This window comes from Daphnia carinata, chromosome 10 (genome assembly GCF_022539665.2).
Source record: "Daphnia carinata strain CSIRO-1 chromosome 10, CSIRO_AGI_Dcar_HiC_V3, whole genome shotgun sequence".
In the NCBI taxonomy this organism is placed as follows: Eukaryota; Metazoa; Arthropoda; class Branchiopoda; order Diplostraca; family Daphniidae; genus Daphnia; species Daphnia carinata.
In genome coordinates, this window is record NC_081340.1 from 3,149,060 (window position 1) to 3,175,161 (window position 26,102).

A 26,102-nucleotide genomic window follows, 5' to 3' on the forward strand; every position below is an offset into this window, starting at 1 on the left:
CAATTCCTCCTTTCCCTGTCTGTATGCTCCCCTCTATTCGTTTGACCCACCCCCGATGCCAAGTGGTCAATCCTGACGAATTCAGTTGTATCATCGAAAATCTGCACTTCTGCATCCACACCATAGTTTGTTACTGGGAAAAGGCAAAAGAACGTGTACAGGAAGAGTTGGTTTTCTTTTGTGCGTGTGCCTGTGTTTGTGCATTTTGTTGTGTGTATGGTTTTTTGAACTTTGATAATTTATGGTCCAGAAATATTGCCTCTTGACTGCGGCTGCGGCTTGTCAGCAGCTGGAAAAAGAAAAAAAAAGAAAAAAAATCGAAAGTGCGAAAAAATCCGACAGCGGCAGTCTGGGATCGCCGAATGGCTCGGAACTGTGGTTTATCCTCAATTGCCAAAATGAGAATATAAGGAAGAAACCAATGTTATAAAGAAATCCCTCCTTAGAAAGTTTGTTTTCCCTTCCTCTAAATAGCCCTCCCCGCTTTCCTTCCGATCACCTCCGCATCACACGATCCGTGATCTGAGATCGGCCAACGAAAGACAATCAGAGTATACATATAATTTCCTCCGCACTCCTCACGTCGTGAATAATAATGCCTCTTCATCACTATGTGTGCGAATGTTTTAATTTTTGGAAGGGGGGAGGAGGTCAATTACCAAGCAACTCTTGATACGCCACAGCATTTCACTCGTATACAGTGGATTCTCCATGTTTTCTTTTCTGTCTGGCAAAAAAATTTGTTTACCAAAACGGGCCAACATATTGAATTCTATCTTCACGCTCTTTTTCCTCGTCTTTTTGTATCTCGCGAGCTTCAGCATCGTTAAAAAGCATCTTTTTTTTTCGACATCCAGTTACTGTCGGTGAATGTCCTGCTCACACTCTTTCACTCAGGAGTGTTACATTTCAGTGATAATAGTCGGCTAGATTCAACAGCTAACAGACATAGCGAGTAAAGTACTCGGTTAAATTTCCTGGCTTTAGGGAGAGTAGAGAGTGGGAAAGAAACAGCGGACATCTCATCCTATATGCTAAACATCGTGACCAATAAATATGGCATTACTTTGAATTACCACACTTTTTTAGCCTTTCATGCAAAACAGATGGATGAATGTCTAGATTCGATTTGTTTAACCATGGCGATAAATAGTGGCGCATAACATTAATTGTTCGAATATCAAAGAGTCCTCTCCTTTTCAGTTCGTCTATCCATTAATCTTCCTCCTTGTCCCCATTGTCTATCCCCATCTAAAACAGGGGGGCCCACGTTTCTGAGTGATCTGTTCATATGTATCATCCCCCATCGTACGTGCCTGTGATATAGCTTCTTCGGCTTATTATTTTTTTGTTTTCTTTTTTCTGTCAGTCTTTTCCCCAAGTTTGGCTGATTCTGGAAATAATTGCGAAAAATGCATGATTACAAATAATTTTTGTTTGAATTTTTCTTTCACTTTACACGAAGAAAAATTATTCTAGGAGAAATACGAAATCTTGTTTGATATTAATAAAAATAATTTTAAAAAAACAATAAAATACTAGATGATTGGAAGCAACATGTGTCGACCATAATTAACTGCTTTCAGCAGCACTCTGAGGCGGCGACTGACGCTTATGATAGACAATCCGCTTTACAGGCGGATGGGCAATAGGTTGCTGAGATTTTTTCGTGGCAACAATTGTATCAGATTCGTCTGAAGTGAAATGTTTAGGCTTAATGCAGATTTCCAAAGAGTCAGATGTCTGTTCCTTTATCACACTAGAGGGAGATGGAGTATCTGCTATTTGCAGTGGCACTTGCATCTCATAGTGTTTACGTTTGAGATTTGGTGGAGGTTTCAACTTGTGGCAAATTTCTTGTCTTCTATACAATAACTTGCATCGGGTGTCATCCAAAGTCTCAAGCTCAGGTGCATAACAAACATGCCTACAGGATGTCACAAAACACACAAATAATTTTGTGGCAAAAAACTGAAGAAGGTACAGTAAATCTTACAATATGCCTCCATAAAAACTTTTGTCATCCATTTTCCGTTTCGCAAATCTAGCAGACTGTATAGTATGAAATTTAACCTGGTACACTTCACAAAATTTATCTGTTGGGTAACCAGGAACATTGCGAAGGTATTCAATGCTGCCATATCCCTGGCATAGTGTTTCCAGTTCAGCAGTTACTGCTATTGCAGGTACTCTGTGTATAAGCAGATATTTAGACTCATCCATAACAGAATAAACCTGGGGTAACAATTTGAAATTAATTATGGGAGTTTGAGATTGCAGAATCTAATTAAATCTGTATGCTATACTTTTATGGCAGTTAGCTTCCTTCCCTGTCTGTATTGGGGACGATTTGTGCAAAGTTCTTGTCTTTCATGGTGTGCTTGCTTGGTAAGGCTAAGAGTACTTTCCATTTTCGTTTGATTCGTTTCTCGTGCGTTTCACTATGAAGCAAAAAAACTCGTTTCCCTTCTTTTTTCGACTGTCATACATTGATTAGTAACTACAAGGTTCCTTATGACACGATTCTGCAATAAGGAAAAATGTAAACAGCATCACAGCAAAAAGTGCGATCACAGATTTCGAAGTGCGTTATATGATCGTCTGCTTGTCTCCGCTTTTGGGAAGGACTGACCGCTATCACACAGGATCCCAGACTTATCGCTCCGATCAATTTTTTTTATCGTCATCTACCATCTGTCTGTTTGTTTCGTATTTTGTCAAACTGCAAAAAAAGATTGTAATTGCGATTTCAACTTGGAGTCCCAGCTTAGATAGCTATAACAGCTAGTGTTGACCACAAAACAAGGAATTACATTAAACAAATTAGTATCGGAGATTCTTAAACACTCTTGTCTAACTGTTCTCCACGATGTATCATGGTACTTAAAAATGCCTAAAAATGTACACTACTACGGTTAAATCCATATCATACTAAATTATGAAAAAGTTTTCTTTGGATATATTGAAATTTTTTATGCTCCCCACAGCAATCACAAAATGTTGATTTACATTAAAAATTTTCAATACCGAGAAACACACTAACCAATAATAGTTGTACACGAAGAACTAAGGCAATTAAATGTTTTAAATCGTTGCTCAGTTCCTTGAATTTTATTTTCCTAATTCCGACATCAGGTTGAAAACCGTAAGTGCCCTTTCTAAGGTCTCACACTTACAGACAGCTTAGACATCCACTAATTCAATAATGTTTCTTAAGAACTTTTGCCAAGATATAGACTTCCGTGTTTTACAACCGTATATAAGCACGCATTTTGCTAACTTATACTCGTAGCGTCAGTCGTCAAAGCTCATCGCTTTCGAGGTCGCTTCTTCTGCTATCTGCCTACAAGCTCTACAGAGTCTTTTTCGTCGACAATTCTTCCTGAATTAGATTTTTGTCTTCTTTGAAATCAAAATCTATTATCGAGGTAAGAGGAATTACATTGTCTTCATAATAAATCTTTTCTCTTGTAATAGATTAACCAGTCTCATATTTTTCATACAGACAGAAAAATGGCGAATTTGACTGGTGATGCTGTGGTGGCTATGGCCCAGAAGCAGGCTTTCGATCCGTGGGCTTTGCCCGATTCCTTCACTCTCTATGCCTACGCTCCGGAGGATATCCGCAGCTTCCTTCACCCTCACTGGCACTCCTACAAGGCTCTGCATCCTGCCTGGTATTACTTTTTGGGATTGATGTACGTGGTCATCGGTACTTGCGCAGTAGCCGGAAACGCGGTTGTCCTGAAGATCTTCAGCCGCTTTCCAGCTCTACGAACCCCAGCAAACCTATTGGTGATGAACTTAGCTGTCTCCGATTTTCTGTTGATGCTCGCGCTTTTCCCTGAATGCGTCTACAATTTCTTCCTTGGAGGACCATGGCGCTTTGGAGAAATGGGCTGCCAAATCCACGCATTCCTTGGTAAGTTTTGTAAACATGCTGCTGGCTTAAATTAATTCACAACAACACTTGTTTCAAACATTTTACTGATTTTTCTTTACAGGCGCCTGCTTCGGCTACAACCAAATCTTCACTTTGACCATGATCTCTTACGATCGCTACAATGTGATCGTAAAGGGATTCAGCGGAACTCCTTTGACCTTCAGTATGTTTAATCCCTTTCTCTTGCTGTCTAAACGTATATTAAGGAAATATTTCTTTACTATTTTCAATGGTAAACGTAGACCGTGCGGTCACCATAATCACGATGAGCTGGATATGGGCTTTGGGTTGGTCCATCTGTCCATTGGTTGGCTGGGGTGCATACGCCATGGATGGTATTATGGGAACGTGAGTATTCTCGCTATTAAAAGTGATTCGATATCTGTAATTCTTCAACAATTTCGTACCTCGAATCGATAGATGCTCCTACGATTACGTTTCCCAGAACATGAACAACAAGACCCACATCATGGCTGCTGCTTTCGCCAACTACATTCTCCCAGTTACCATCATCGCCGGCTGCTACTACTTCATCGTCCACGCCGTCTTCAAGCACGAGGAGGAGCTCCGCGCTCAGGCCAAGAAGATGAACGTTGCTTCTCTCCGCAGCAACAACGATCAACAGCAAGTCTCTGCTGAGATCCGCATTGCCAAGGTCTCCATCATGAACGTGTCTATGTGGTTGGCCGCATGGACCCCTTTCGCCGTCATCTGTATCATGGGAACCTGGGGTGATGTTTCCAAAATCACTCCTTTGGTCTCCGCCATCCCAGTCATCTTGGCTAAGACTTCTTGCGCCTACAACCCTTTGATCTACGCCATCTCTCATCCTAAATACCGCGAGGTATAGTTTACGACGTTCCATACAAAGTTCTATTTCAATGATATCTTAATTGTTCTTACTTTCATCCGCAGTGTCTCAAGCAAATGTACCCTTGGATGTGCATCGTTGAGGAAAAAAAAGCAGCCGCCGATAATCAGTCTGCCATCTCAGAGAAAACTGAAATGACAGAAATCGTCAAATGTGAATCGGCCTAAATGTATCGAGCAGAACTGATGTTCCTCTTTTCGTTACTCTCTTGGTAAGGTATTTCGGTTACCAGACGGCTATCAGTTTTTTACGACCATGGCTATTGAATTTTGGATAAACGAAAACGAACCGATCCATATCTTTCTTTAACGTTCACGTCTCCCCTTTTCTCCGTTTACTTTTTCCGTATTTTGACTGTTTTGCAGCCATTTATGTTATTTTGATTTCAAATGTTCAAAATTATTTCTGTTTCAATACACTAGAAAAACATATAACTTATTTACATTATTAATAAAGACGGTGCCGTTATCAATCGTCAATTTTTTTCCTTCCTAGAAATAATTTCGTGTACGCGTGAGTCAATTGGAAATCGTGTTTCATTGGCTCACTTGTATAGCATACGGTTGAGAAACCAAACACTATAGAGTCGAACCTTAGTTCAGTCCACATAGGAGGATTTGTGATTCAATGTATTGTTAAATTTATATTTAGTAAACTTTCCATAAGTCTCAGATCAAATTAAAGGAATTGCTTTGAATATTGCATGACCTTATAGCAAATTTGGATGGAGATGCATCTCATCTCCAGAGTTTTTTCTCCCAATAGATGGCGTCTGGATTTCAAAGTGTCTGCACTTAAGTCTTCTGCGCTTCTAAATCTCTACGCATCATTTGGTTCTGTCTCTCCTAAAATTTTAGAAAATATATTGGATGTCTCATCAATTGAAATTTTAATCTATCTAATGGATTAACATTACTGAGAGGAAGGAATAGCGCCGGAAATGAGAGTCCTCAGAAAATTCAACAGTGAGCCTACATTTAAGTTGTAGCACAAAATTTTTGCAACCGTGATTCTTCCCTAACACCTTTACAGTATGGAATGCTTAGAAGGTGAATGCTGCACTAACATTCCATAAAAATTATCAATTATCTGCTCTATTTACATTAATTTTTTTCCAGGGAATGAATGTAATTGATGTAAAAGATCCAAATTGTCGAACATGATAAAGACCTGACGGTGTCGAACATTTTGGTTATGCAGATTTAAACTAGGTTTCACATGTTGGGTCTTTGGAGGCTGCAATAGCTGTGCAGTAAATAATTTGCAAATACTCATATTTTCTTCTTGATGATAAGATGAAAAAATGTATTGAATGAACTTAAGGAACACAAAGATTCCTTACAGCTTATGCATCCATGTTCCAAAATCCTGCAGCTTTCTGATCAGAAATGTAAATTTTAGTCTTGTTTTTCACGTCACTAGTGCAGAATCACATTAAGGTAAATTTGAGAAGAAAATGAAATGCAGACATACTGGGGACAAGAATTTGAGTTTTGCATCAACGATAGATTTCCTTTCCTTCCGTATTCAAAGGAACTTACCGGTTAATCTGGTAAACCTAAAATGGGTGCTGGTTCAACAATCGTCATATCTTACGTTTTATTGCGTGACTAGGGATTGGATTTCGCCATCCAGGCTTAGTAGAAACTGTGCCTTTTAGCTTGTACGTCATGCACCGAGAATTCTCCACCTACACTGAAAATTTTACACCTGGTAATGCTTTTTCATGGATTTTGTTTAGCCTTCTTGTTTTAATCATTCATCCGTCTTACTAGGCGAAACACTGCTGAAGGAACGGCAAATACCTTTGGGCAATTGTTACTTCAAATACGACGAATGCATTCGTCTTCTTAACATAGATCAGCTGTGCCTGCCTGATCGATTGCAATCAAGAACTATCATCATTAGTCAAAACTGTTAAAAGGTGAGACCGTATGGTGTGTTTCTATTCATATTTCTCTTAGGTTGATGTGACATAACTAGATCTTTCTGGAATTCGTTATTTGACCTGAAAGGTTGAAAACAAAACAAGAGAAGTGGACCCAACTAACAGTTGTATCTAAAAACAGGTTCAGAGGATCTTCCATTAATATATCCCTACCGATTACTTGCGGTACCCTAGCAGGCCTTAAATAGGCGAAGGAGCGTCTATTAAAAAAAAGACTACCGACTAAGAAGTAAAGACTGCCGCTCTATATAACCATTATCTTTACAACATCTTATTAAAGGTACGTGCAACGACGATTTGCAAAGTCATTTTTAAATCTTTAGTTTCAGTACGATTAAACTGTAAGAAATTCTACTTTCAGTTTGTTTATGGAGCCAAGGGTTTGGACACACCTACATGGAAGCCAAAGGTCACCCTGTAGTTTTTGAAGAGCTCCACATCTATCAAAGCAGTGTCTATTAATGTCGATGAAGATCCGTTTGATCACATAACAAGACTTTGATACAATTATGAAGAACATTCCTTTAAAACGCTTAGGGTCCACTTCAGAAGCTTCTGCCAGAAGTTTCATGGGGCTCTGCCGAACAACAAATATGATTCATGTAAGTCACATGAGTAAGAATTTTTATTCTTAACATGTTTTGTTCTTCTTAATGTAGATTCAAACTCTGCTGGAACTAAAAAGATTCCTTATTAGGAAAACAACGAATAAATTATAATGATTATTGGACGACATGGAATTTCTGTAATTTATTCACCTTCTCCATACGGTATTTAATATTTAATAAATTGAAGTGCATATCTGGGCTCCCTTCTTTCTGTAGCCCCGTTTCCCCTTGACTCATAATAAGCCCGTAGGGGGTCATGCCCCTACTGTACGGTATATATAAAAACAACATATACCGAGGTTTGGAGGGCTCTGGCCGGAAAGGGGACGTGGGGGTCCGCTTAGTCCGATGATGTGTTCACGGAGGGCTACGTGGCTATCCACAAATCCGAACTAAAGGTTAATCGCTCCTGTAAAAATGTTCCATTTCTTCGGCTCTTCTTCCGGCTTCTCTTAGCCAAGCACCGGGTAATCTCCCCGGTGGGTCAACCAAGGCAGTGTCTCCCCCTGCCTTGGTTGGCGGCAACTTTTGAAAGGGTTGTTTTGCCTTTCGAAAGTTGCAAAATTATTTAATTGTGCAGAGTAATGTCAATACAATTTTTATTTATTAAAAAAAACGCAAAACTTATTTTTTACTGTGATCTTACTCTGCCCTTCTTTCTGTTTTTTTGCTTGCATTTGTGTATTGGGCTTTGCATTCTTCTATGTTCTGCCCAGCGCAGTTTATCCTTATCAGAGCTATTTGAATCCTAGCCCCTTAGTCGAAACGATGATTCCTCGAATGATTGGATTACATATGATAGCATTTTAATTTCGGATTTACCAAATTGTACGCCTCCAATTTCTCAAGCTAGAGATATTAAATTCATAGTGCGGATTTAATTTGTTTTAAACCAATGTATTGATCAGAATAGTTTTTCACTTTTCTCATTTGGGAATCGATCCCCAGTCTTTCAGCATGCTCTGCTGATGCTCAACCATTGGGCCATGAGATACATATTGATTTTCCAAATATATCCTCGTATCCAGACGACAGTTTTATAAAGGCAGTTTTTGGAAGCTGGCATAATTAATTGCTTATCTGTCATATAACTCACAAGGTATGTAGCTCTGTGGTAGAGTGTCCGGTTACAATACTGGCAGTCTTGGGTTCGAAACCCATGTAAGTGAAAGGTTAAATGCTTATATAAAAAATGTCACATTTCTTTGGGTTTTGATCATTTTCATTGAGTGTAAAAGGGATGTCCGAAAGTAACAAAGAAAAATGCAATCAAATTACCTGACTCATGGCTCGATGGTAGAGCATCGGCTCGGTACGCCGTACGTATAAGGTTCGATTCCTCGAAGAGTCTGCATCGATCATAACCAATATAAACATTCACCAATCTTAAATGAAATAGAACAAATGGTCTTCAAGCGAATTAAATCGCAAATCAAGTGAAAGGCTTGTAGAAATTTAAGCGCTGTTATGAGACGTATGACATTCATAATAACGTAACCGCACAACCTTAAAAAAATACAGATATAAAAAAAAAAAAAAGAAAGAGCTGAGTAAGAAATCAGTAAATAAGTTTTGATTTTTTTTTTAATAAAAAAAATTGTATTAACATTACTCTGCACAGTTAAATGATTTTGCAACTTTCGAAAGGCAAAACAACCCTTTCAAAAGTTGCCGCCAACCAAGGCAGGGGGAGACACTGCCTTGGTTGACCCACCGGGGAGATTACCCGGTGCTTGGCTAAGAGAAGCCGGAAGAAGAGCCGAAGAAATGGAACATTTTTACAGGAGCGATTAACCTTTAGTTCGGATTTGTGGATAGCCACGTAGCCCTCCGTGAACACATCATCGGACTAAGCGGACCCCCACGTCCCCTTTCCGGCCAGAGCCCTCCAAACCTCGGTATATGTTGTTTTTATATATACCGTACAGTAGGGGCATGACCCCCTACGGGCTTATTATGAGTCAAGGGGAAACGGGGCTACAGAAAGAAGGGAGCCCAGATATGCACTTCAATTTTTGAATATTATGTACCGTATGGGGATCTGAAGAAAGTATAGAAATTCTATGTCGTCCATCCAATCATTGCAATTTATTCAGTATCTTGCCCCAACCCAGAACCTTTACAGATCCAGTGTAACTTTTCATCTATATAAAAAATTTTTTTTTTTTAATTAAATGTTTAGCATACAAAGTTTTGCACATGCGACTTACATGACTGATAGATTCATTGTTTGGCAGACTCATAAAACTTCTGGCAAAAGCTGCGAAAGGACATGCATATTGCAAATGAAAACTGTTCCATGATGCTCTACAGATTAACTAGCTCCAGTAGAATGTTGCATGGTTGATTGATGTGTTCCCAGTACAACCAAAATCCTTTCCTATTGAACAGAAAATTTTTATGTAGATTAGATATGGTTAGCAAAAAACCAGGAAAAATGCTTCATTTTTACCTAGAAGTCCATTTGTACGAAGACGTGTTTAGGTTATTTCAAACTGCAACTGCAGAAAAACCCGACTGCCACCAAAATAAATTCAAGTTTCCCTGTACACTACAAAACTTCTTGTGTTAACTTGGGTAATAAAGATTTGATTTAACAAGACAAGAATACACTGCAGTTGCCATTTATTCTATATTGTAAAAATAATATTCCGTGGATTTTTGATCCCTGATGAATTCTGTTCAAGTACCACAGCATATCAGGTTAAGCCGCAAGCACTTTCAATAGTTAAAACGTAGAATGTTAATGAAATTCTAAATAAGTCTCCTAGCACATTGGAAATTACTTCTTTCCACCAAGCTGGTGACATCATCAGTTCTTTGAATACAGTGTGTTAAACAAAACCTGGAAACAAAACAGAAGGTAACCCGAACTACACAATAAGTAACTAATGGCGTGATATGCTGTACAATTTCAGTTTTCGTCAGAAACTTCTGCTTTTACCTTTTTGAATTGAACTGGGAATTGGTAAACTTAAGAAGAAGAACGATTATGACAATATGGCGTACTTAGCGATATCCATGGATTCGGCAAAGCATTTGCAATCCGCGAGCCAACCATTATTATGGCAACTAAACTCGACATAGCCACCTGCGAAAGAACCAATTGATAGTTCAATGCAGTACTCCAGTGATGAGCAATTCCTCCAGCAACAGGGCAACAGGGTATGGCATATGGCAATCCGTTTTACCCAAAATAAAAATAAGAATATTGGCCTTTTTTCTGTTTTACTGCTATCGCCATCTACCGGTCATATTTCTAGCAAATTCTCTACATACACTGATCGAAAAATTTTTTAAGCCCGACTAAGCAAGGCCGACTAAATAAGCCCGACTTTTCTCGGTCGGGCTTAAAATTTTTTTCTGAAAAAACTGAAACTCATCGGAATTGGTTGAATATCAAATGATATACTCAAAATGGAATGCTGATTCCGGGAAAATTTCAATTTATTTCGTTAAATTAATTGTTTTTGAAATACACCGAATATTTGACGCAATGCTAGCGCGCCAGTACGGTACAGCGCTAGCGTGATGCAGTAGAATTTAGTATTTCAAAAATGATTAACTTAATGAAAAAAACAGCAATTTTCCCGGATCAGCATTCAATTTTGAGTATATCTTGCCATATTCAACCAATTCCGATGAGTTACAATTGCCATAGCCATAGACATCTAGTGATGAATTTTTGAAAGCAAGTGAAACTTTGAATAGCGTTCAGGCCTTTGTGGCCACCTGGCGATTTTTTCCTTGGGTATTGAAATTAAAATGCCTTTGGTTGAATTCCTAGAAGGTGATGCAACAGGTTGTTAACTGACAGGTGAATTTTTGTAACTTTAGCTATCTAGAATAGAACTTCAGATCTATAAGGAGCTTATCGCAAGGTAATAATTTTCGTACATCTCATATTCGGGAATCTAAAGTTGAAATATAACATTGTTGTCAGTTTCTATCCTTAAACATTCCATGTTAAACTTTGCTTTCCCAAAAACACCTGCGTTCTACTTGGGAAACTGTATTTTCTAGCTGGTTTATTCAAGCTGATTATTCAGTCGTTAAGTGTTTTATCGTAGGTTTGCCCCTGATAAAATGGCCACGTCCAAGGACCGGGCGATCTTGGACAGCATTATTAACCCCTTGCTTCCCAATGATGAATTTGTACCACATAATGATGTGCAAGAAGACACAGGTCGTAATACATGATAGGTGTTAACAACCTTGTGATCAATTATTTTGTTCTTTTTTTAGATGATTCTGAAGCTGTAAAAACAACAAAAGAATTCGAGAAACAAGGTGTTATATTTGCTGAGTCTGGCAGAATGGACCAAGCCTTGGAAATGTTTGGCAAAGCTGTTGAATGTTCACCAATGTGGGCATCAGCCTATAATAATAGAGCTCAGGCTTTTCGTCTTCTGAAAAGAAATGAAGGTATAAAGCCATTACTTACATAAATATTTGTGTACTTCGAGCACAGTGTGGCTTTCATGTACAGAAGCAATGAAAGATCTGGATATGGCAATACAACTCAGTAATGGGAAAGGCAAAGCAGCATGTCAGGCTTACTGTCAAAGGGCTATGCTAAATCATTACACAGGCAATGAGGAACTTGCCTTCAAGGACTGGGAATGTGCAAGTAACCTTGGAAGCAATTTTGCTAAAAATCAGCTCATTCAGAAAAATCCCTATGCAGCTTTGTGTAATAAAATGCTATATGATGTTTTTAAAAATGTGAAGGAAGGAACAGATATTAAGTAATTACCTACCAATTAGGTAATGTGGTGCATACATGTAACATTATGCTCAATCAACAAAACGTGAGATTTAACGATAAATTTACTTCCATAACGAATCTCTAAATAGGCAATGGAGAGAATAGTATTGTGTATTCGACCTAGATGGTAAGCGGTGTACCTTGATATTACTTTGTACCAATCTATATCTTGGATGTTAAAATGATAAATAAACGATCAAACAAGTGTCCACGCAACATTGAAGATGCATGGATATATCGTATAACCCTTAAGGATTCCTACAAAGGTAGGTAGCTGTGAAGTAATAAATAAATCTGTAAATCATCCCAAAAACTAACTTTTACTTAAAGCACTTATCGCTCTCAAGATTGTGGCCAGAATCAATAAAGCTCCAACTTCGAACCTACTACAATGCATTTACGATAAGTGATGGTAAACCTCGAAATTGCTGTACAGTTACAACAAAAATTTGGTCCCGCGTAAACCTCACCATTATCAATACGTGTCGACAAACGATTATGCACACCATCATTTCTCAATTTCAAATCCATTAGAAGGAATCTACTACTCATCGTCTTTTTCGATCATTTCGAAATCCTTTCCCGTTTGTTCCGATTCTGTTTCGGATTTGTCTTCGGTATCCCTAAATTATAATATTAATTATAGTTATTGTTGCAGATCAAACTGAGTGTTTACTTGCCCGTGCGTCAAGAACATTCGTATAACTTACTCGATATTGTCAAGTTGTGTGTCTTCATCGCCACTCTCTTCCGCTTTTTCTTCGTTTTCATCGTCAGACAATTTTTTTTTGCCATTATTTTTCTTGTCTTTCTTGCTTGCAGATTCTTTGTCCCTACATTCGTACTTCGATATTTGTGGTGTCAATAAATTAATATCTGACAAAGCGCTGATTTGATTTGAATCGATACCTTCCAAAGCGGCCAGAATGAGGCAAAAAATCCAACGTCTTCAGTGAGATTCGGGAAGATCCATAAGTGATGACGACCCATTGATACGAGCCACAACAGACAAAAAATTAGCACACGCAGAACAGCAAGACCAAAGATAAACATAAGAAACCCAGCAGCTCCAATACTCAAGTAATAGACACCTTTCCTGCATACAAAATATGTTCGTTAGAAATGTCAATCTAACAACTTCAAAGAAAACGCATTCTTACCTTACTACTGGAGGCCACAGCGGGAAGAGGCAAAGAGCAACAACGGCTAAAACGACACCACCACCAGCAAGCCAATAGTAGTACGGGATGGGATCATATATCCAGACATAGGCATCATTTCCATCCACAAAACGCTGTTCCAAATGCATGTCTAGACGAATTTTACGTTTTTCTTTTTTCCCTTTCTCCTTCTTTTCCTCCGCATGACTACTCTCCGCATCATCCCCTTTCTTCTCCTCTTCAGCTTCTGATTTTTCTTTTTTTCCACTTTCATCTTTCTCCTTCTTCTTTTCTTTTTTTTTGGAACGGGCTTTCAGTTCCTGTTCAGTCACTGGTATCTTCCTAGCTCTATGAAAAAACTTCTTGCGCAAAAGTCTGAAATAAAAAGGATGTGAATTAGAATATAGTTTTTGCCAAACAAGACCATAACAATCAATCGATACTGACAGGTCAAGGTACTGAACCACTGTTTCTCGTGTTGTGAAAAGGGGTTCTTCTTTATTTTTTCCTGGGGAGCTCCAGGGGGAAGTCAACAGTTTGTCAACTGCTTTGGAGGCTGTGAAGTACTCTACACTGTGACTGAGAAATTTTGTTTTCTTGCAAGGAACATTGGCTTTAATCCATTTTGCAACTGCAATTTCTTCGCTGGTAGGCTTGGTGGTTGGATGCATTACTTCAACATCCTATACACAAAATTGAAATAAAATTGCGAAAAAAATGATTTCACTCGACAATTTAAAAAAAATTCTTCATTCGAAAAACGACAAAACATTGTATAATTAACTAAAGCCAATGACTAGGTAAAGGTCGTTGTCTCGTGCCCGAGGGTTTTCGTGAACGATGTAAACTGGCAAATCATACACGAAACGGAAAAAAAAATGTGTATAAAAGGCATAAGACTTTTCTTACATCTTTTTTTTTTGCCTTGGTTACTTTTCTCTTTTCTACTTTACTAGCCATTATTTCTCTGCTTCAACTATCAAAATAACTTGTCAGTCACAGAACACGGCTTCAACAAAAAGCAACAACGGTGCAAGACGTCATTACAATCTGACGTGGAACTGTTACTAGCAGACGATGTGGTGCAGACGATCTTTCGTTCCCCTAGTTAGTTCTTTACTTATACTGACAATATATACATAGGCAGGACATACTTCTTTCTTGCCTTTGTTGCACAGCGTAAAACATATGAAAATCAAATCATATACATTATAAGTGTACAAAACTTCAATCTCATGACAGCTGGACGACAATGATTCTTCTCAAGGGCTGCAAAAGGCCTCTTCGGAGATTGCCTGCAATCAACATACGAAAAATCGTCACAAGTCTTTCTGTTAATCAACAGATTTCCCACGTGGACTACCAAGTACGGAAAATCGCGTTTTGTTTTCAAATTGTCCTGGTATTCAATTATAAACTCTTTGGTTGCAAGGCATGCTATAAAGTTCTTGGTTTACATGAAAATTGCAGTCAACAAGAACTTAAGGCAGCTTTTGTGGGGTTGGCTAAGAAACATCATCCTGACAGTAATCAAGAAGCTGATTCAGCAAAATTTCAACTAGTACCTCTTTTTATGATTTTTGAAATGATATATGAAAAATATACTAGCTTGATGTTTTGATATTTAGATTGAAAATGCATACAGAAAGCTCCAAGAAAAATTCAGTATTGAGATCAAGAAATCAGAATCAGTGACACACAAAAACAAAAATATTGTGAACAAAGACACAACTCCAGAAGATAGTGAACAGAATCTACAACATGATATTGAAGTATGTATGAATCATCATAAACTTCATATCATCACACAAAATTTGCTCTGTACATTCTTCTAGCATACAGCCCCACAACACAGACAATTCCTCAATTATGAAGGCATTGGGCAAGGTACACCTTTTCAAAGAGAGAAACAATACCAAAAATATCAGGTCAAGAAAGCAGTTGAGAATGTGTATAATCATCGTATTTCGCAAATTCCCAACACCGAAGAGAATTCACTTGTTTGGAAAGATAATAGAACAGCAAAGAAATCTAAAATCAGGTTCATGACAACGAACTGAACTAAATTACCTATAGTTTCCAAAGTCTTTTAATAGACTTCATTTGTAAGGCTTGGAATTGATCGGCTAGTAGAAGATTTAATTCAAGAATCAATGGCAAAGGGGGAATTTACTAATTTAAAAGGAACTGGTAAACCGCTTGTGAATCAGAACCACAACCCTTACGTTGACATCGTTACGCACAAAATAAACCAGGTTATTGCATAGAGTTGTGTGCTTGATTAAATTGAATAATGACATCTAACCTACAAATCTGAAATACCTTGATAAGCAGGTACTGATAGAAAACGGATTTTCTCCACAATGGGTGATGTTGGAAAAGGACATTCGATCCGAAATAACAAATCTAAAGTTTAGATTAGAAGAAGGAAGAAGGAAACTAGGCAAAATGCCTTTGACGGAAAGTGAAAAGTTTGTATGGAACAAATTACTCGACGAGCTAAAGGACGACGTAAAACAAATCAACAAAAAAATTAACGATTATAATTTAATCGTACCTCTCCTGAATAAACAAATGGTTCACGTGAACCTGAAAAAAATGTCAGAAAAATATCTGAAGGATTTTCCTTCCTTGGATTTAACTCTGACAGAAAAAAAAGTCAACGAAGAATGTCGCAAAGTTCAACGTTCCACTAGCACTGAACCCGGCCTGTTTGATTTGTGGAATTCTCTGTGGAAGAGCAAGTATGTCTACTAATTGTATCTAAATTTTATTAGCTTTTTTTTTTAAATCGTAAGGTTCAATGACGACATAGTATTATATCATTTTTTCTATAGTTAAAATCACAAAATGCACAAAGGAGGAAAAATTATGATCCCTAAAATAAACGATTAGTGCTCTACCCCATTGGTATCTATATAGGTTGTCGAACAATAACAGCGTCAATTGCAATCATATCGAAAAAAATTGTTTAGTAGAAAAGAAGGTTCAAGTTATGCTCAAAGGCATCGTTAGACGATGTGGATATTATAGCGGGTAGTTCGTGGAGTACACTTGAGGGGTCCATGTTAGACGAATGGTTCGTTTCGCGATAGCATAATCCATCGATACTTTTCTGCTAAAGATGTATAACATGATTTAGGCTTTGCGAAAGCAAAATAAAAATAAAAAATAAGTATGCAATAACGCACCATTTTTTTCATACTAGCCAAACAGAAGGTGCACACTGGACGTGGATTGGAGTTGTCAAAACCTGGGGTTGGACCGTTATGCTTTAAACAGGGTTGTTCCATTGGACCTTAATCAAAATATTTAATTTCCAAAAATCTACCAGTTAAGTCCGTAAGAGGATGGTCTAGATCAGCTAAAATGATCCGATAAAATTAAAATGTTGTATAAAATAGCGCATTCAGTTTTGAATTTTCAACAGTGATAGTAAAAAATTTCCCCAGTGTTCCACGCCATCCCCAAATATCACTGTAACTCCACAAATGTCAAGGTAAAAGAGCAATATGGTAAAAGAGTCCTTACTTCGGGATAGGAAAGTTTATATAAAAGTGCGGTGAATATATGAAAGCAGGGCTATTTACCTGCTAGAAGTTGGGTTCCAAGATGAGCAATGTAACTGGAGGCAAGACGTAGCGTTTCAATTTTTGAGAGTTTCCTGTCGGCTGGCTCTATTGAAGTGTTCAAAAATCTTTTATATTTGATTGTAGATATACGTACAAAATTCTGTACGTACCAGTAGGAATCAAAGTTCTCAATGCGGTGAATGCGCTGTTTACACTTAACAAAAAGTTAGTAAAACAAAAAAACACAAATAAGAGCATTACACCAAAGGCTTCCTGTTTGTTTTCATTAGATCCCATTACTAGGAATGTTACCAATGTTATTACTTGTCTTAATTTAACTACTGTTATATCATACTTCATATAATAGCTCTTTCTGTCTTCTCTACTAGTTGGGACATCAGAAATACGAATACTTTTTTGTGGCAGAACAAATACAACAGACTTAACAGCTGTTAATCCTTTGCAACAGTGCTCTTAAATTATTGAATGGTGATTAATTAAGCCATAACTAAGTGAGTACAAAAAACAATTTGCATCGTTACGCACCTATGAGTACGATCCCTTTCGCGGGCGTTGGCATGTGAACGAGGCTTTTGACTATCCTCAGCTCCGGGCGACGAGGAATTTAAGATAAGCAGTTCATTGAAAACAGAGGCACTGTACGTAGTGTCTTTTCTGTTTGTCCTTTTCGTTGCGGAATCGTCATTGGTTGCATGGCTTTTTGCAGATCGACGCCTCTTGCTTTTGTGTAACCCTGTTTCAGAATAGTTGGGTCGACTCATTATATCCATTTCCAGGGGCATTTGTCATATATTTTTCTCCGGTAACAGGACGATTCCGTTGTTCATTCAACTCAGGATTTTATGATAACGGACACCCAAAATGTGAGTGTCACTTGACGGTAAGCATGCATCAACTAAATAAACATCATATGAATTAATTCTACGATTAGAATTTGTTGTATCTCAAAAATGTATAAATGGTTTATTATGCTTTACCTTGGCAGGTATCCACAAATCGAATGCTGTTGTGTTGATTAAAAAAATGCAAGACTGGTTGCTTTCGGTTCCGTGACGAACGTGTGTTGACTAGGGCAGGTCTGAAGAGCCACTGAAACTCTTCGCTTCACTCACTCAGTTTGTCAGGGGATGGTGGACTTAATTGCTTCCAGCTGCACATTCAAAGCTTGTAGCAAAAGCCCTTTTTCCTTCTCGACATCGGTTTGCAACAGCTTTTTCTTTATTGGGGTGTGAAACGAGATCCATTTATGTCCTCTATTTATCAACAATAAATTTTTAGCATTTGAATTATTAAATTTACTGTATCTTTCTTACTTTTTAGGGTGTTTGTATTTAACATAAACCAGTGTGATTCGGCACTGCAACGAGAAAGGCCAGTCCATAGAAAAATGTGATTCGGCTTTCTCGTATTTCTGTTTCTCAATTTAGTGATTTAAATCTGGGTCAGTTGCGTACAGGTTATGACTACGAATTAAAATAAATAAAATAAATAAGCACATAGAAGAAGAAACAGTGGTATGAAGGTTTCTGGAGCGAGTGAGTAGTTTTTTGTAAGAACATGATTTCCTGGGAAAAATATCGTAGTCAACACGTGTTTCGAAGAGGGGAAGGGCGTTTGCAGATGTGATGAATGCTCTCCCACTTATTCAGCTGCAAAATGGGGCATTTTCTTACTTTTTCTCGTTTTTTTATGGGCAAGTCCGTTCCAAGTGCCTTATCCCTCCTCCCTCTACTCCGCGAGTAAATTGGACACATCCGACAAGTGGTTTGGATATCCAATTCAAATATATTGGGAGTCTTGGGGCTGTTTAATACCGATTCTTCTAAAAATGTGTAATCTCATTTTTAGACTTGCTCGCGATATGTTTCTCTCATTATTTCGGTTTCCAAAGGAACCAATGTGTTATCATCTTCGAAGTTTTGAACTTCATGAACCTAATTAGGGAGAGGTTTCCGATTTTCTGTTATCAGCTTGCTTATCAGTTAAAAACTGTTCTCGAATTACATGTTTGGTCATTCTGCTGCCGTTATTTATATGGAAGACTTTTGACACAGAGACGGAATAAAAGACAAAAATGCGTTGGACTTAGGAAAACATAATTCAACTAAGAAAATATGGTCATTTGTAGCGTATCTTAACCCGGCTCGCCTTCTCACTGGCTACATGGGAGGCGGAAGTCTCTTGGCTCTTCCCCTGTCTTCTGTTGTCTGTTGACTTATCTGGAAAAGTCATCAACTAAGTTCCTCCAAGTTTTGCCCAGCCTCAAAAAGTTCTGCGTGATTTATTTAAGCGACCAGCCGTGTATGACTTGTTCTGAGTTACTGCTAGTTTTTTTTCTCTTTTTGTTTGATAGTAAAAACAAAATTTAAAATTAGCCTTATCGGTTGAGTGACTGAGATCAGAAAACTTGTGCCCTTATATCTATGACCATAAAATCACAGAACGTCATTACGAATTATCTTCTTACAATAAGTAACTTCATCAGCACGGTCTTGGGTGAAATTGAGGGCGAGCGCTAATCGGATATAATTTTAAAAATATAAACGCAATAAACCTGCTAACCTACAAACTCGTTTTCATAAAACAAGCAATTGAAATGTCCGTCATAAGTCCAATTTGCAACTCGCAAAACCATTGGCTGACCCGTTTACGTAACAATTTTCTTAGAAAGATTAAAGCTCGATTCTGTGCAACAAAATACGGTTTTAGTAGAATTTAAGTTGATGATTAGACTTCGGCAGATAGTACTCCATCAGCAAGATTTAAACGAAAGTCTTGGACGTAACGGTCAAACAATCCGCTTTTGTTTCGTTTACGGCAGGACTCGCGTTTAAGTAGAAGCAGTCAGTGTATGCTGCGAAATGAGAAACAATATGACTACAGCACAAGTTGATTTAAAAAAAACGAGCCTACTATAAAACAGAAAAAAGCAAGTATCAGATCACGGGCTGCCGGAGCTCACTCGATTACGCGCTTGAATCCAATAGTTCTTTAGTCGATCCTCGTCATTTGCACAAAATTTTCGAAAATCGGATAAAAATGTGGTGCCAGATTTTTCGTCACTCACGGGACCAGATGGGTTCCTCCAACGCTTACTCAGCATTGAATTCCAAGCCCACAAAAAGCCAACACGAACTTCTTGGTTTTGTTGCCACGTTTGACGCTCAACAACATGACGTGTGATATAACTAAGAGTTAAAGACGAATCTGTAGGAGAAAGCATAGCTGAATTCGGTAGCCAATTGGAATTTGTTCGCTGCGGTCGCTGTGGTGAAGGATGCACTACATCGTTTTCGTTACTGGTTGAACTTAATATCAAAACAAAAACAGTTCCAGATGTATGGATGAACTGAAGAGGCGGAAGGGGTGGGCGAACGTTGGCCCTTGACGAAGCAGTTGGAGAAGCCGGATCGGGAGAACAAGGCAAGAAACCAAAATGGCGTGCGATGCTTTCCTGGAGTGTTTAAACATGTTTAAAAACCAATTAGAGAGATATAAGGTGTTCAAGTAGACATTGACGCCGGTACAAGATGCAACTAATCAGAGTGGGAAAATAAGAAAATCCAGTGGGACGTAAAATTCTCATTTCGTAAATCATCCTAATTTTGGGTGAAAAACTTTGCAAAGAAATCGCAAATCAAACAGGCCATAACTTATCTGGTATGCCGAACTTTTAACTCATTTGCATGAGTCTCATCACATTCGAACTCTTTCCGCTTTAGACATTCGATTCGAGCTTACTAAGTTATTGGGAAAGCTTTTGGTACTAGCTTTCGCGCTCTTACGTACTACATGTGATGGACATGACGCGCGTCTAATATCAAATTAACGAAGATTGAACTAATATGAAATAAGATTTTCTTAAAACTTTAAGTAGATAAAGATGCGGGTACTAACTTGAAAAAGAAGAAGACGCTGCGGCCATGAATCTTGCGGATATTCTTCGAAAAACGTTCTTCCGTCACAGTTCAGGGCTGAAATATTCAGAGGAACGAAAATGGGTGCACGGAGTGGATCAGCTTTATGAGACATTGGCAAGGAAAACGGGTCACAAGGAATCGGGACCAAATTTACTCCACAGTTTTGAGCCTTCCTAAGCCAATTCTGAAGTAGTTCGGCTACGAGAGGGCCCGTACAAACAACCCACTGGAAGATAAATTCAAGAGTTGCGTCTGAGTACAAAACACTTTGATAACGCAGATGTCCCCATTCGTTTCGGTCACTCTTGCTGCTTATATCCATTTCAAGGTTTGAAGATTTGTAACGTAACATTTGATCATAGCGGTTCACGTACTGAGAGGCCACAGATTTGAATTCTTCAGGATCCGCTATCATGAACTGATACTTCGCAGGCTCTGGATTAGCCAATATCTGAAATAAGGAGGATGATAATTTAGCTGCCAAAAAAAATTGAAAGAAGATGGCGTTTGTACTAACAGAAGAGGCACACGGTGGTGGGAAACTATTTTCGAATTCCACTTCTGCCCATTCGCAGTCAAAATTTTCGGAAACACATCCTGGTGTAAACGCTTCGCTAACTAAAGAGAAAAGATAGAATCCACAGCAAAACTTGATCCTAAAATAATCAAATTACTTCATTTTAGAAATATGTGGAAGTTAAATAGGAATTTCAAAAGCTAACTTGTCGTTGCCAGAAGAATGGCAAACATGCCGTTCGTCGATCATTTTTTGCATCAGTTCGATGGCGTTTTGTTCAGTGGTGATGCCTTCTACCTGATCCAAGAGCCAGGCGACAGCTTCGTAGCTAATGAATGTGTATGGAGGTAAATCATTGATTTTCCCTTCTAAAAACGTAATCCCTCCTATAGAAGATTTCATGGCTTCAACTATAGCTGCCGACCCTGAAGCGACTCTGGTGCGTGTCTGCATTAATAGTAGACGTTAGGCAATTGATGTTTCAACATAGCAAGAAGTTTACGTACCACACTGTAGATGCATTCATCAGTGGAAAACTGATTATCAGCTATTGGAAGTCCGTGGTCGCCAGAAGATTGATGTAGACTTCTAGTTTCTACCAATGAAGCACGGGGACGAGGTCTATCCGGAATGCGGTTACTACCACCTCGATCACGAAACATGGTAGGTGCAGGGGGCCTAGGTTTCTTCGTTGGGTTATGGTGCTTCACGCGGTTTACGCAAGTGTCAAGAAATCTGTAAAGAGAAAATATGTAGTCAAGAATTGGTTTCTGTTTTAAAGTTTATACCTAAGAATTCTTTCCGTAAAAGGACAGTCGTGAGTGGGTAAGACGCACAGGCGTAAGCGCCAGTATTTTAGGGACTCGGTTAAAGCAAAGTCTCGATCACCACGAGTGCAGATATAATGATCCAAATGGTTCCAGTTATAATTTTCAAGTTTTTCAGCATTAAAATCCACCCAGGAAATCTTTTCATCAGTAGAATCGAAGAGAAAATTTAATCAGAAAGGAATTTAAATGAAGAATGCAGCTTATTTCTGTTACCTCGTACGTCAGGTGATCAGGAGTTTGAAGTCGATAGCGATAATGAATATTGCATGTAGGGTAAGGATGTCGAGGCCTGTAGCCTGTTACTGTTATAGTTGATCCTTTAAGAATAATTTTATGGAAAATTCGTCCAATTGACAGTAAATATTCTTGACTGTGGGTTGAGTATGTATGCGGAAGAACGATGAGCTGAAATCCCTGACTGAGTCGTTGACTAATCAATTCTAAAAAGACCTCCTTTGTTTCCAGCGGTCTGCGGAAGGAAAGCTTTTGCTGTTGGCCATAATCATTTACACTGATGCCATTTACGTCATCAGGGATGATGGAATATTCAGAGACTAGAAAATCGTTCTGAAGACTTCGTTGATCGGGGAAATAATCCGTGGTGATAGGAAGGCAAGCTGGAATGGTTAAAGATTTCCAGTCGACGCCAGTGGTCTATGTAACAAAGTATATATAACAGTAGTACGATCATCAATTATATGTGGTATACTAGTGCGGGAGTCCATTCTTGTTCACCGGTAGCTCCCCAAAGAAGAGTTAAACTCCGATTCATCGGGCGCTGTCTTCCTTTTGGATTTGAATTTCCTCCGCCACTAATCCATTGTACATAGAGGTATTTGTAAAGCTTTTGCTAAATGTCACAATCAAAATTTCTTTTACCTGGAAGAATCTAAGTTGGCACTAGTCAGATTAACGCCAAAGCTGCTAGATGTTAATTTTTCTTCGCTTGCCGGGACTGCTTGATAGTGATGCTGTTGAATTAAAACCCCCGTGGGACCTGTAACATTTTTAAAAATTGCGTTAACTACAACATCTAAGTGTAAAGCAATATCCATATTACCTTTAGGGAAAATGTGTGTCCATCTTCTCCGATTGGAGGTTAGTTTGATTGTTACTCTGCTGGGATCAAATGGATTGATTAAAGCTCGACCAGTTTTAATTTGGCGCGTACTTGGATTAAAATTAAGAGCAGAAGGGTTTGCGCTTGTCGTAACGGTGTTGCCTCCGAGGGCACAAGGTGATCCAGCGCTTCCTACTACTACTCTGAGAGTACTGAATCTGCGATCTTCCAGTCGCTCTTCACCTCCACTAGGTCTTCGCGCACGAGCATGAGGAGCGGTTGCACCACAAGTAACAATAAAATTGTCGTCGGCTGCCGATCTTTTAGGAATGGTTACCGAAGGAGTTTTTGTTAGCGAACAACTAAGCATGGTAGGTGCACTGATCAATGAGCTGCTCAATCCATCTCCTGTTAATCAAAGAATTTCGTCAAACGTTAAAAAAAAAATTGTTAGATTGGGAAGAACGGCATTTTGTACCAGGACGACCACTGGTGAATGAAACATCAGCATCTTGTACACGAGATTTCCTCCCGTTAACTCGTCCTCGATCAAACCGATTCGTCTCCGAAGAGATAGTTGTGGTTTTACGGTGACGGCTTTCCCGCATCAAAGTTTGAACCTCAAATTGTGACGTTAATTTAAATTTAAAAAGCTTAAAAAACATATAGATTGAGGGTTAGTACCTTGCTCGTACGAGAGACTGGAAGTGCAAACACTTTTGCATCGTACGCATCGTAATCAAACACAGAGTTAGGCAAACTACTTTCAACTTTGATGGCACTACTCGCTTTAGAAGAAAGCAATCCTGTAGATAACAATCCAATTATAAATAGACGTTCACTCTTATAATACTGTACAACATAACCTAATACAATATAATACGGTAAAACGTAAAATAGCAAAATAGAATAGAAATATACCCGCAGTTTTATTTTTATGCTGGGCTGTCTCCTTGTTCAAGATAGGAGCCATTTTTATCCGTGGAAGAAATGTGGAATATCCAATCCGCTTGCTAGATGAATAGAAGCTGAGATTGATCCAATGGGGCATACTAAAGTCATTGGAAGCAGCGCAATGCCTCTTATTGTGGAATTGCAATAAGGGAACAGCATGCAAAGGTTGCTCACCCACGCAGACGAGATCGCTGCCCACACCTTTTAATGTATGAGAGTATTTCGTTGGCTACGTTAGATGATAGTAAATGAACGACTGAGGGTAATTTACCGTTGTCTATGATTCGTTGCTTTGTAATGTTAGTTAATTCACGATCTACTTCAAATACGCCTACCCCAGGTGTGATAACTACAGAAAGTTGGCCCGTCCGATCAAAGCTTCTATCAAGGTAATGTTTTTCAAACACATTTAGAGACATATTCAGCACCTCAAGGAAGTTGCCCTGGGCTGCGCATGAATTCACGCCCTATTCTCAAAATAAAACGTTAGTGTTCACATTAATATTTAATGCACATAATATTTTGTGAAAATACTTTGGGAATATTCATTCCAGGGTGATTTTGTTGATGATATCCTAAAACTGTGTTCTGCCAATCATGAAAGAGTAACTTGAGCTGTGGCAGAACACATGCCCAGTCATCCATTCGTTCACTCTGGACGGCTACACGATAAAAGTCTTCATAAAATTTTCCTCGGTAATCTTTTTGTAGGCATGCTCGTACTGCCTCTGGGAAGTATTCTAATGATTCTGCTTCATAAAAAATTCGGGAAAATAAAACAATGGTAACCTGAAGAGAATAAAAAACGGGGTTTAAAGTCATGTCGTACTAGATATTTGTTAAAATCAGCATTTACCTCATGGTTAGATCCATGACGTTTCCACTTAGCAAACAATTCTGACAAGAAGCCATTTACAGCTTTTTCGAAGTAGAGATCTCCATATATATCAAAATCCCACATTTCCGAGCTCATTTGCAAAAATAGGTATACTTGACTTGTTGAGGATCGAAATACAATTTTGGTGTCTTCAGTAATTACTCCACATGATACTCTTTCACCTTGGCCCCACATTTCATGAACCTTTGAATGGGAAAATCATCTTTTTGTGATTTATCTTTCTTCCTTACAATTTATTCACTCACCTGGCACCTAACCGATTTGCTGCAAAACTCTAATTTTTTCCCAATGTACAAACAGGTGCCTATAAGGCAGTTTTTCAACCTCCACATGTCACTTCGTCCTAGGTATTGATCTTTGAAAGTTAATTCCACAGAGTCTAGGGCAGCAGATGTTGGATCCACCACGGTCACATGGACACCAAAAAATATTTGCAGTTGAAACAAACTCACTATGGATTGCTCAATACTGATTGTATCTGAAATTGTTTATACACAAAAGTTGAATCATTAGATGTCTTACATAAGCTGTTCTCTCTCCTAGAAAGAATACCTTTTGTCTGTATATCATCTTTTAACGAATGCACTTGAAGCAAAATTCTTGAGCCCACAACATCAGGGTGGTATATTTCAACTACATCCCTTACTTTCACATGGGGAAAATCCTTTGAGCTCAAAATTATTTCTTCTTCTACAGAAAACCAGATCATACATATAATGGCTTTAAAAATTACACAAGAACTTACCGCTAAAATGCTTTTGATGCGCAATCAATTTAAAAGTTTTCATGTTGGTAATTGTTGAGGATAGCCTGATGAGCTATCGCCACGGAATTTGATTTGCAACAGCTGGCGGTTCCACTTTTTCGGGGTCGATTAGAAGGATCCCAAGATTTTGACCAACGTTCAGAGACGGCTGATTCCCTGTTCTCGTTTGTTGATAAACAGTCCAACGCCATCTACCGGCACTCATGTGGCTACACGCCGAGAAGATCTTGCATACCGTACAAAATAGTTTCAAATGTTCAAAACAA

The 26,102-nt window shown here is 38.5% G+C and overlaps 6 protein-coding genes and 1 long non-coding RNA gene across 13 annotated transcripts; 3 read left to right on the forward strand and 4 right to left on the reverse strand.

The window, feature by feature from the left end:
• Positions 1-1,539: 1,539 nt before the first annotated feature.
• On the reverse strand, positions 1,540-2,565 carry LOC130702863 (RNA-binding protein 48-like). 2 transcript variants are annotated; one of them, XM_059497161.1, is made up of 4 exons: positions 2,505-2,565; positions 2,307-2,441; positions 1,997-2,235; positions 1,540-1,927 (listed from the first exon to the last, which is right to left on the reverse strand). In XM_059497161.1, the coding sequence occupies exons 2-4, from the start codon at positions 2,409-2,411 to the stop codon at positions 1,573-1,575; spliced, it is 699 nt and encodes a 232-aa protein (XP_059353144.1). In that variant the 5' UTR covers positions 2,412-2,441; positions 2,505-2,565; the 3' UTR covers positions 1,540-1,572. The 2 variants fall into 2 exon arrangements, with proteins under 2 accessions (XP_059353144.1, XP_057380460.1); XM_057524477.2 differs by lacking the exon at positions 2,505-2,565 and having other exon boundaries at positions 2,307-2,492.
• A 717-nt stretch (positions 2,566-3,282) lies between these two features.
• Positions 3,283-5,248, forward strand: LOC130702818 (compound eye opsin BCRH2-like). Its single transcript, XM_057524434.2, has 6 exons — positions 3,283-3,428; positions 3,506-3,922; positions 4,005-4,106; positions 4,186-4,291; positions 4,364-4,787; positions 4,859-5,248. The coding sequence occupies exons 2-6, from the start codon at positions 3,514-3,516 to the stop codon at positions 4,979-4,981; spliced, it is 1,164 nt and encodes a 387-aa protein (XP_057380417.1). The 5' UTR covers positions 3,283-3,428; positions 3,506-3,513; the 3' UTR covers positions 4,982-5,248.
• A 4,382-nt stretch (positions 5,249-9,630) lies between these two features.
• On the reverse strand, positions 9,631-10,581 carry LOC130702982 (uncharacterized). Its single transcript, XR_009004493.2, has 4 exons — positions 10,315-10,581; positions 10,157-10,215; positions 9,823-10,088; positions 9,631-9,750 (listed from the first exon to the last, which is right to left on the reverse strand). It is a non-coding gene; the product is annotated as an uncharacterized LOC130702982 (long non-coding RNA).
• A 544-nt stretch (positions 10,582-11,125) lies between these two features.
• LOC130702893 (tetratricopeptide repeat protein 36-like) lies at positions 11,126-12,345 on the forward strand. Of its 3 annotated transcripts, XM_059497162.1 has the most exons (5): positions 11,126-11,251; positions 11,441-11,559; positions 11,616-11,795; positions 11,860-12,137; positions 12,228-12,345. In XM_059497162.1, the coding sequence occupies exons 2-4, from the start codon at positions 11,457-11,459 to the stop codon at positions 12,120-12,122; spliced, it is 546 nt and encodes a 181-aa protein (XP_059353145.1). In that variant the 5' UTR covers positions 11,126-11,251; positions 11,441-11,456; the 3' UTR covers positions 12,123-12,137; positions 12,228-12,345. The 3 variants fall into 3 exon arrangements, with proteins under 3 accessions (XP_059353145.1, XP_057380496.1, XP_057380508.1); XM_057524513.2 differs by having other exon boundaries at positions 11,860-12,345; XM_057524525.2 differs by having other exon boundaries at positions 11,441-11,556; positions 11,860-12,345.
• Positions 12,346-13,839: 1,494 nt separating this feature from the next.
• On the reverse strand, positions 13,840-26,002 carry LOC130701862 (GATOR complex protein Iml1-like). The gene is made up of 21 exons (XM_057523659.2): positions 25,816-26,002; positions 25,623-25,760; positions 25,316-25,548; positions 25,029-25,253; positions 24,707-24,961; positions 24,444-24,639; positions 24,140-24,373; positions 23,903-24,024; positions 23,697-23,838; positions 23,219-23,626; positions 23,038-23,155; positions 22,868-22,970; positions 22,372-22,812; positions 22,117-22,295; positions 21,835-22,063; positions 21,534-21,775; positions 21,329-21,467; positions 20,789-21,262; positions 20,009-20,345; positions 14,208-14,306; positions 13,840-13,981 (listed from the first exon to the last, which is right to left on the reverse strand). The coding sequence occupies exons 1-20, from the start codon at positions 25,856-25,858 to the stop codon at positions 14,278-14,280; spliced, it is 4,287 nt and encodes a 1,428-aa protein (XP_057379642.2). The 5' UTR covers positions 25,859-26,002; the 3' UTR covers positions 13,840-13,981; positions 14,208-14,277.
• Positions 14,419-16,256, forward strand: LOC130702807 (dnaJ homolog subfamily C member 28-like). Of its 2 annotated transcripts, XM_057524423.2 has the most exons (7): positions 14,420-14,664; positions 14,731-14,859; positions 14,927-15,070; positions 15,134-15,339; positions 15,409-15,553; positions 15,633-16,042; positions 16,136-16,256. In XM_057524423.2, exons 1-7 carry the CDS (start codon positions 14,551-14,553, stop codon positions 16,137-16,139), a joined length of 1,152 nt encoding a protein of 383 aa, XP_057380406.1. In that variant the 5' UTR covers positions 14,420-14,550; the 3' UTR covers positions 16,140-16,256. The 2 variants fall into 2 exon arrangements, with proteins under 2 accessions (XP_059353143.1, XP_057380406.1); XM_059497160.1 differs by having other exon boundaries at positions 14,419-14,664; positions 15,633-16,256.
• Positions 15,505-18,095, reverse strand: LOC130702872 (class A basic helix-loop-helix protein 15-like). 3 transcript variants are annotated; one of them, XM_057524496.2, is made up of 6 exons: positions 17,869-18,095; positions 17,417-17,786; positions 17,041-17,084; positions 16,889-16,975; positions 16,490-16,596; positions 15,505-16,413 (listed from the first exon to the last, which is right to left on the reverse strand). In XM_057524496.2, exons 2-6 carry the CDS (start codon positions 17,671-17,673, stop codon positions 16,270-16,272), a joined length of 639 nt encoding a protein of 212 aa, XP_057380479.1. In that variant the 5' UTR covers positions 17,674-17,786; positions 17,869-18,095; the 3' UTR covers positions 15,505-16,269. The 3 variants fall into 3 exon arrangements, with proteins under 3 accessions (XP_057380479.1, XP_057380472.1, XP_057380483.1); XM_057524489.2 differs by having other exon boundaries at positions 15,505-16,416; positions 17,869-18,076; XM_057524500.2 differs by having other exon boundaries at positions 15,505-16,416; positions 17,041-17,075; positions 17,869-18,058.
• Positions 26,003-26,102: the final 100 nt, after the last annotated feature.

Excerpts from the sequence above, each read along its gene's own strand:
- LOC130702863 (XM_059497161.1), bottom strand. The coding sequence starts at position 2,411 with ATGGAAAGTACTCTTAGCCTTACCAAGCAAGCACACCATGAAAGACAA. Across the intron at positions 2,236-2,306 it reads GGAAGCTAACTGCCATAAAA|GTTTATTCTGTTATGGATGA; the intron begins GTATAGCATACA and ends TTGTTACCCCAG. Across the intron at positions 1,928-1,996 it reads AGTTTTTATGGAGGCATATT|GCATGTTTGTTATGCACCTG; the intron begins GTAAGATTTACT and ends GACATCCTGTAG.
- LOC130702818 (XM_057524434.2), top strand. The coding sequence starts at position 3,514 with ATGGCGAATTTGACTGGTGATGCTGTGGTGGCTATGGCCCAGAAGCAG. Across the intron at positions 3,923-4,004 it reads CCAAATCCACGCATTCCTTG|GCGCCTGCTTCGGCTACAAC; the intron begins GTAAGTTTTGTA and ends TTTTCTTTACAG. Across the intron at positions 4,292-4,363 it reads ATGGATGGTATTATGGGAAC|ATGCTCCTACGATTACGTTT; the intron begins GTGAGTATTCTC and ends TCGAATCGATAG.
- LOC130702893 (XM_057524513.2), top strand. The coding sequence starts at position 11,457 with ATGGCCACGTCCAAGGACCGGGCGATCTTGGACAGCATTATTAACCCC. Across the intron at positions 11,560-11,615 it reads TGTGCAAGAAGACACAGGTC|ATGATTCTGAAGCTGTAAAA; the intron begins GTAATACATGAT and ends TTCTTTTTTTAG. Across the intron at positions 11,796-11,859 it reads TCTTCTGAAAAGAAATGAAG|AAGCAATGAAAGATCTGGAT; the intron begins GTATAAAGCCAT and ends TTTCATGTACAG.
- LOC130702807 (XM_059497160.1), top strand. The coding sequence starts at position 14,551 with ATGATTCTTCTCAAGGGCTGCAAAAGGCCTCTTCGGAGATTGCCTGCA. Across the intron at positions 15,340-15,408 it reads GCAAAGAAATCTAAAATCAG|GCTTGGAATTGATCGGCTAG; the intron begins GTTCATGACAAC and ends TTCATTTGTAAG. Across the intron at positions 15,554-15,632 it reads TTACGCACAAAATAAACCAG|GTACTGATAGAAAACGGATT; the intron begins GTTATTGCATAG and ends CTTGATAAGCAG.
- LOC130702872 (XM_057524489.2), bottom strand. The coding sequence starts at position 17,673 with ATGCCCCTGGAAATGGATATAATGAGTCGACCCAACTATTCTGAAACA. Across the intron at positions 17,085-17,416 it reads GAAAGGGATCGTACTCATAG|TGTAAACAGCGCATTCACCG; the intron begins GTGCGTAACGAT and ends CTTTTTGTTAAG. Across the intron at positions 16,597-16,888 it reads TGGAACCCAACTTCTAGCAG|GTCCAATGGAACAACCCTGT; the intron begins GTAAATAGCCCT and ends ATTTTGATTAAG.
- LOC130701862 (XM_057523659.2), bottom strand. The coding sequence starts at position 25,858 with ATGAAAACTTTTAAATTGATTGCGCATCAAAAGCATTTTAGCG. Across the intron at positions 22,296-22,371 it reads CTGATCACCTGACGTACGAG|ATTTCCTGGGTGGATTTTAA; the intron begins GTAACAGAAATA and ends ACTGATGAAAAG. Across the intron at positions 21,263-21,328 it reads CACCACCGTGTGCCTCTTCT|ATATTGGCTAATCCAGAGCC; the intron begins GTTAGTACAAAC and ends TCCTTATTTCAG.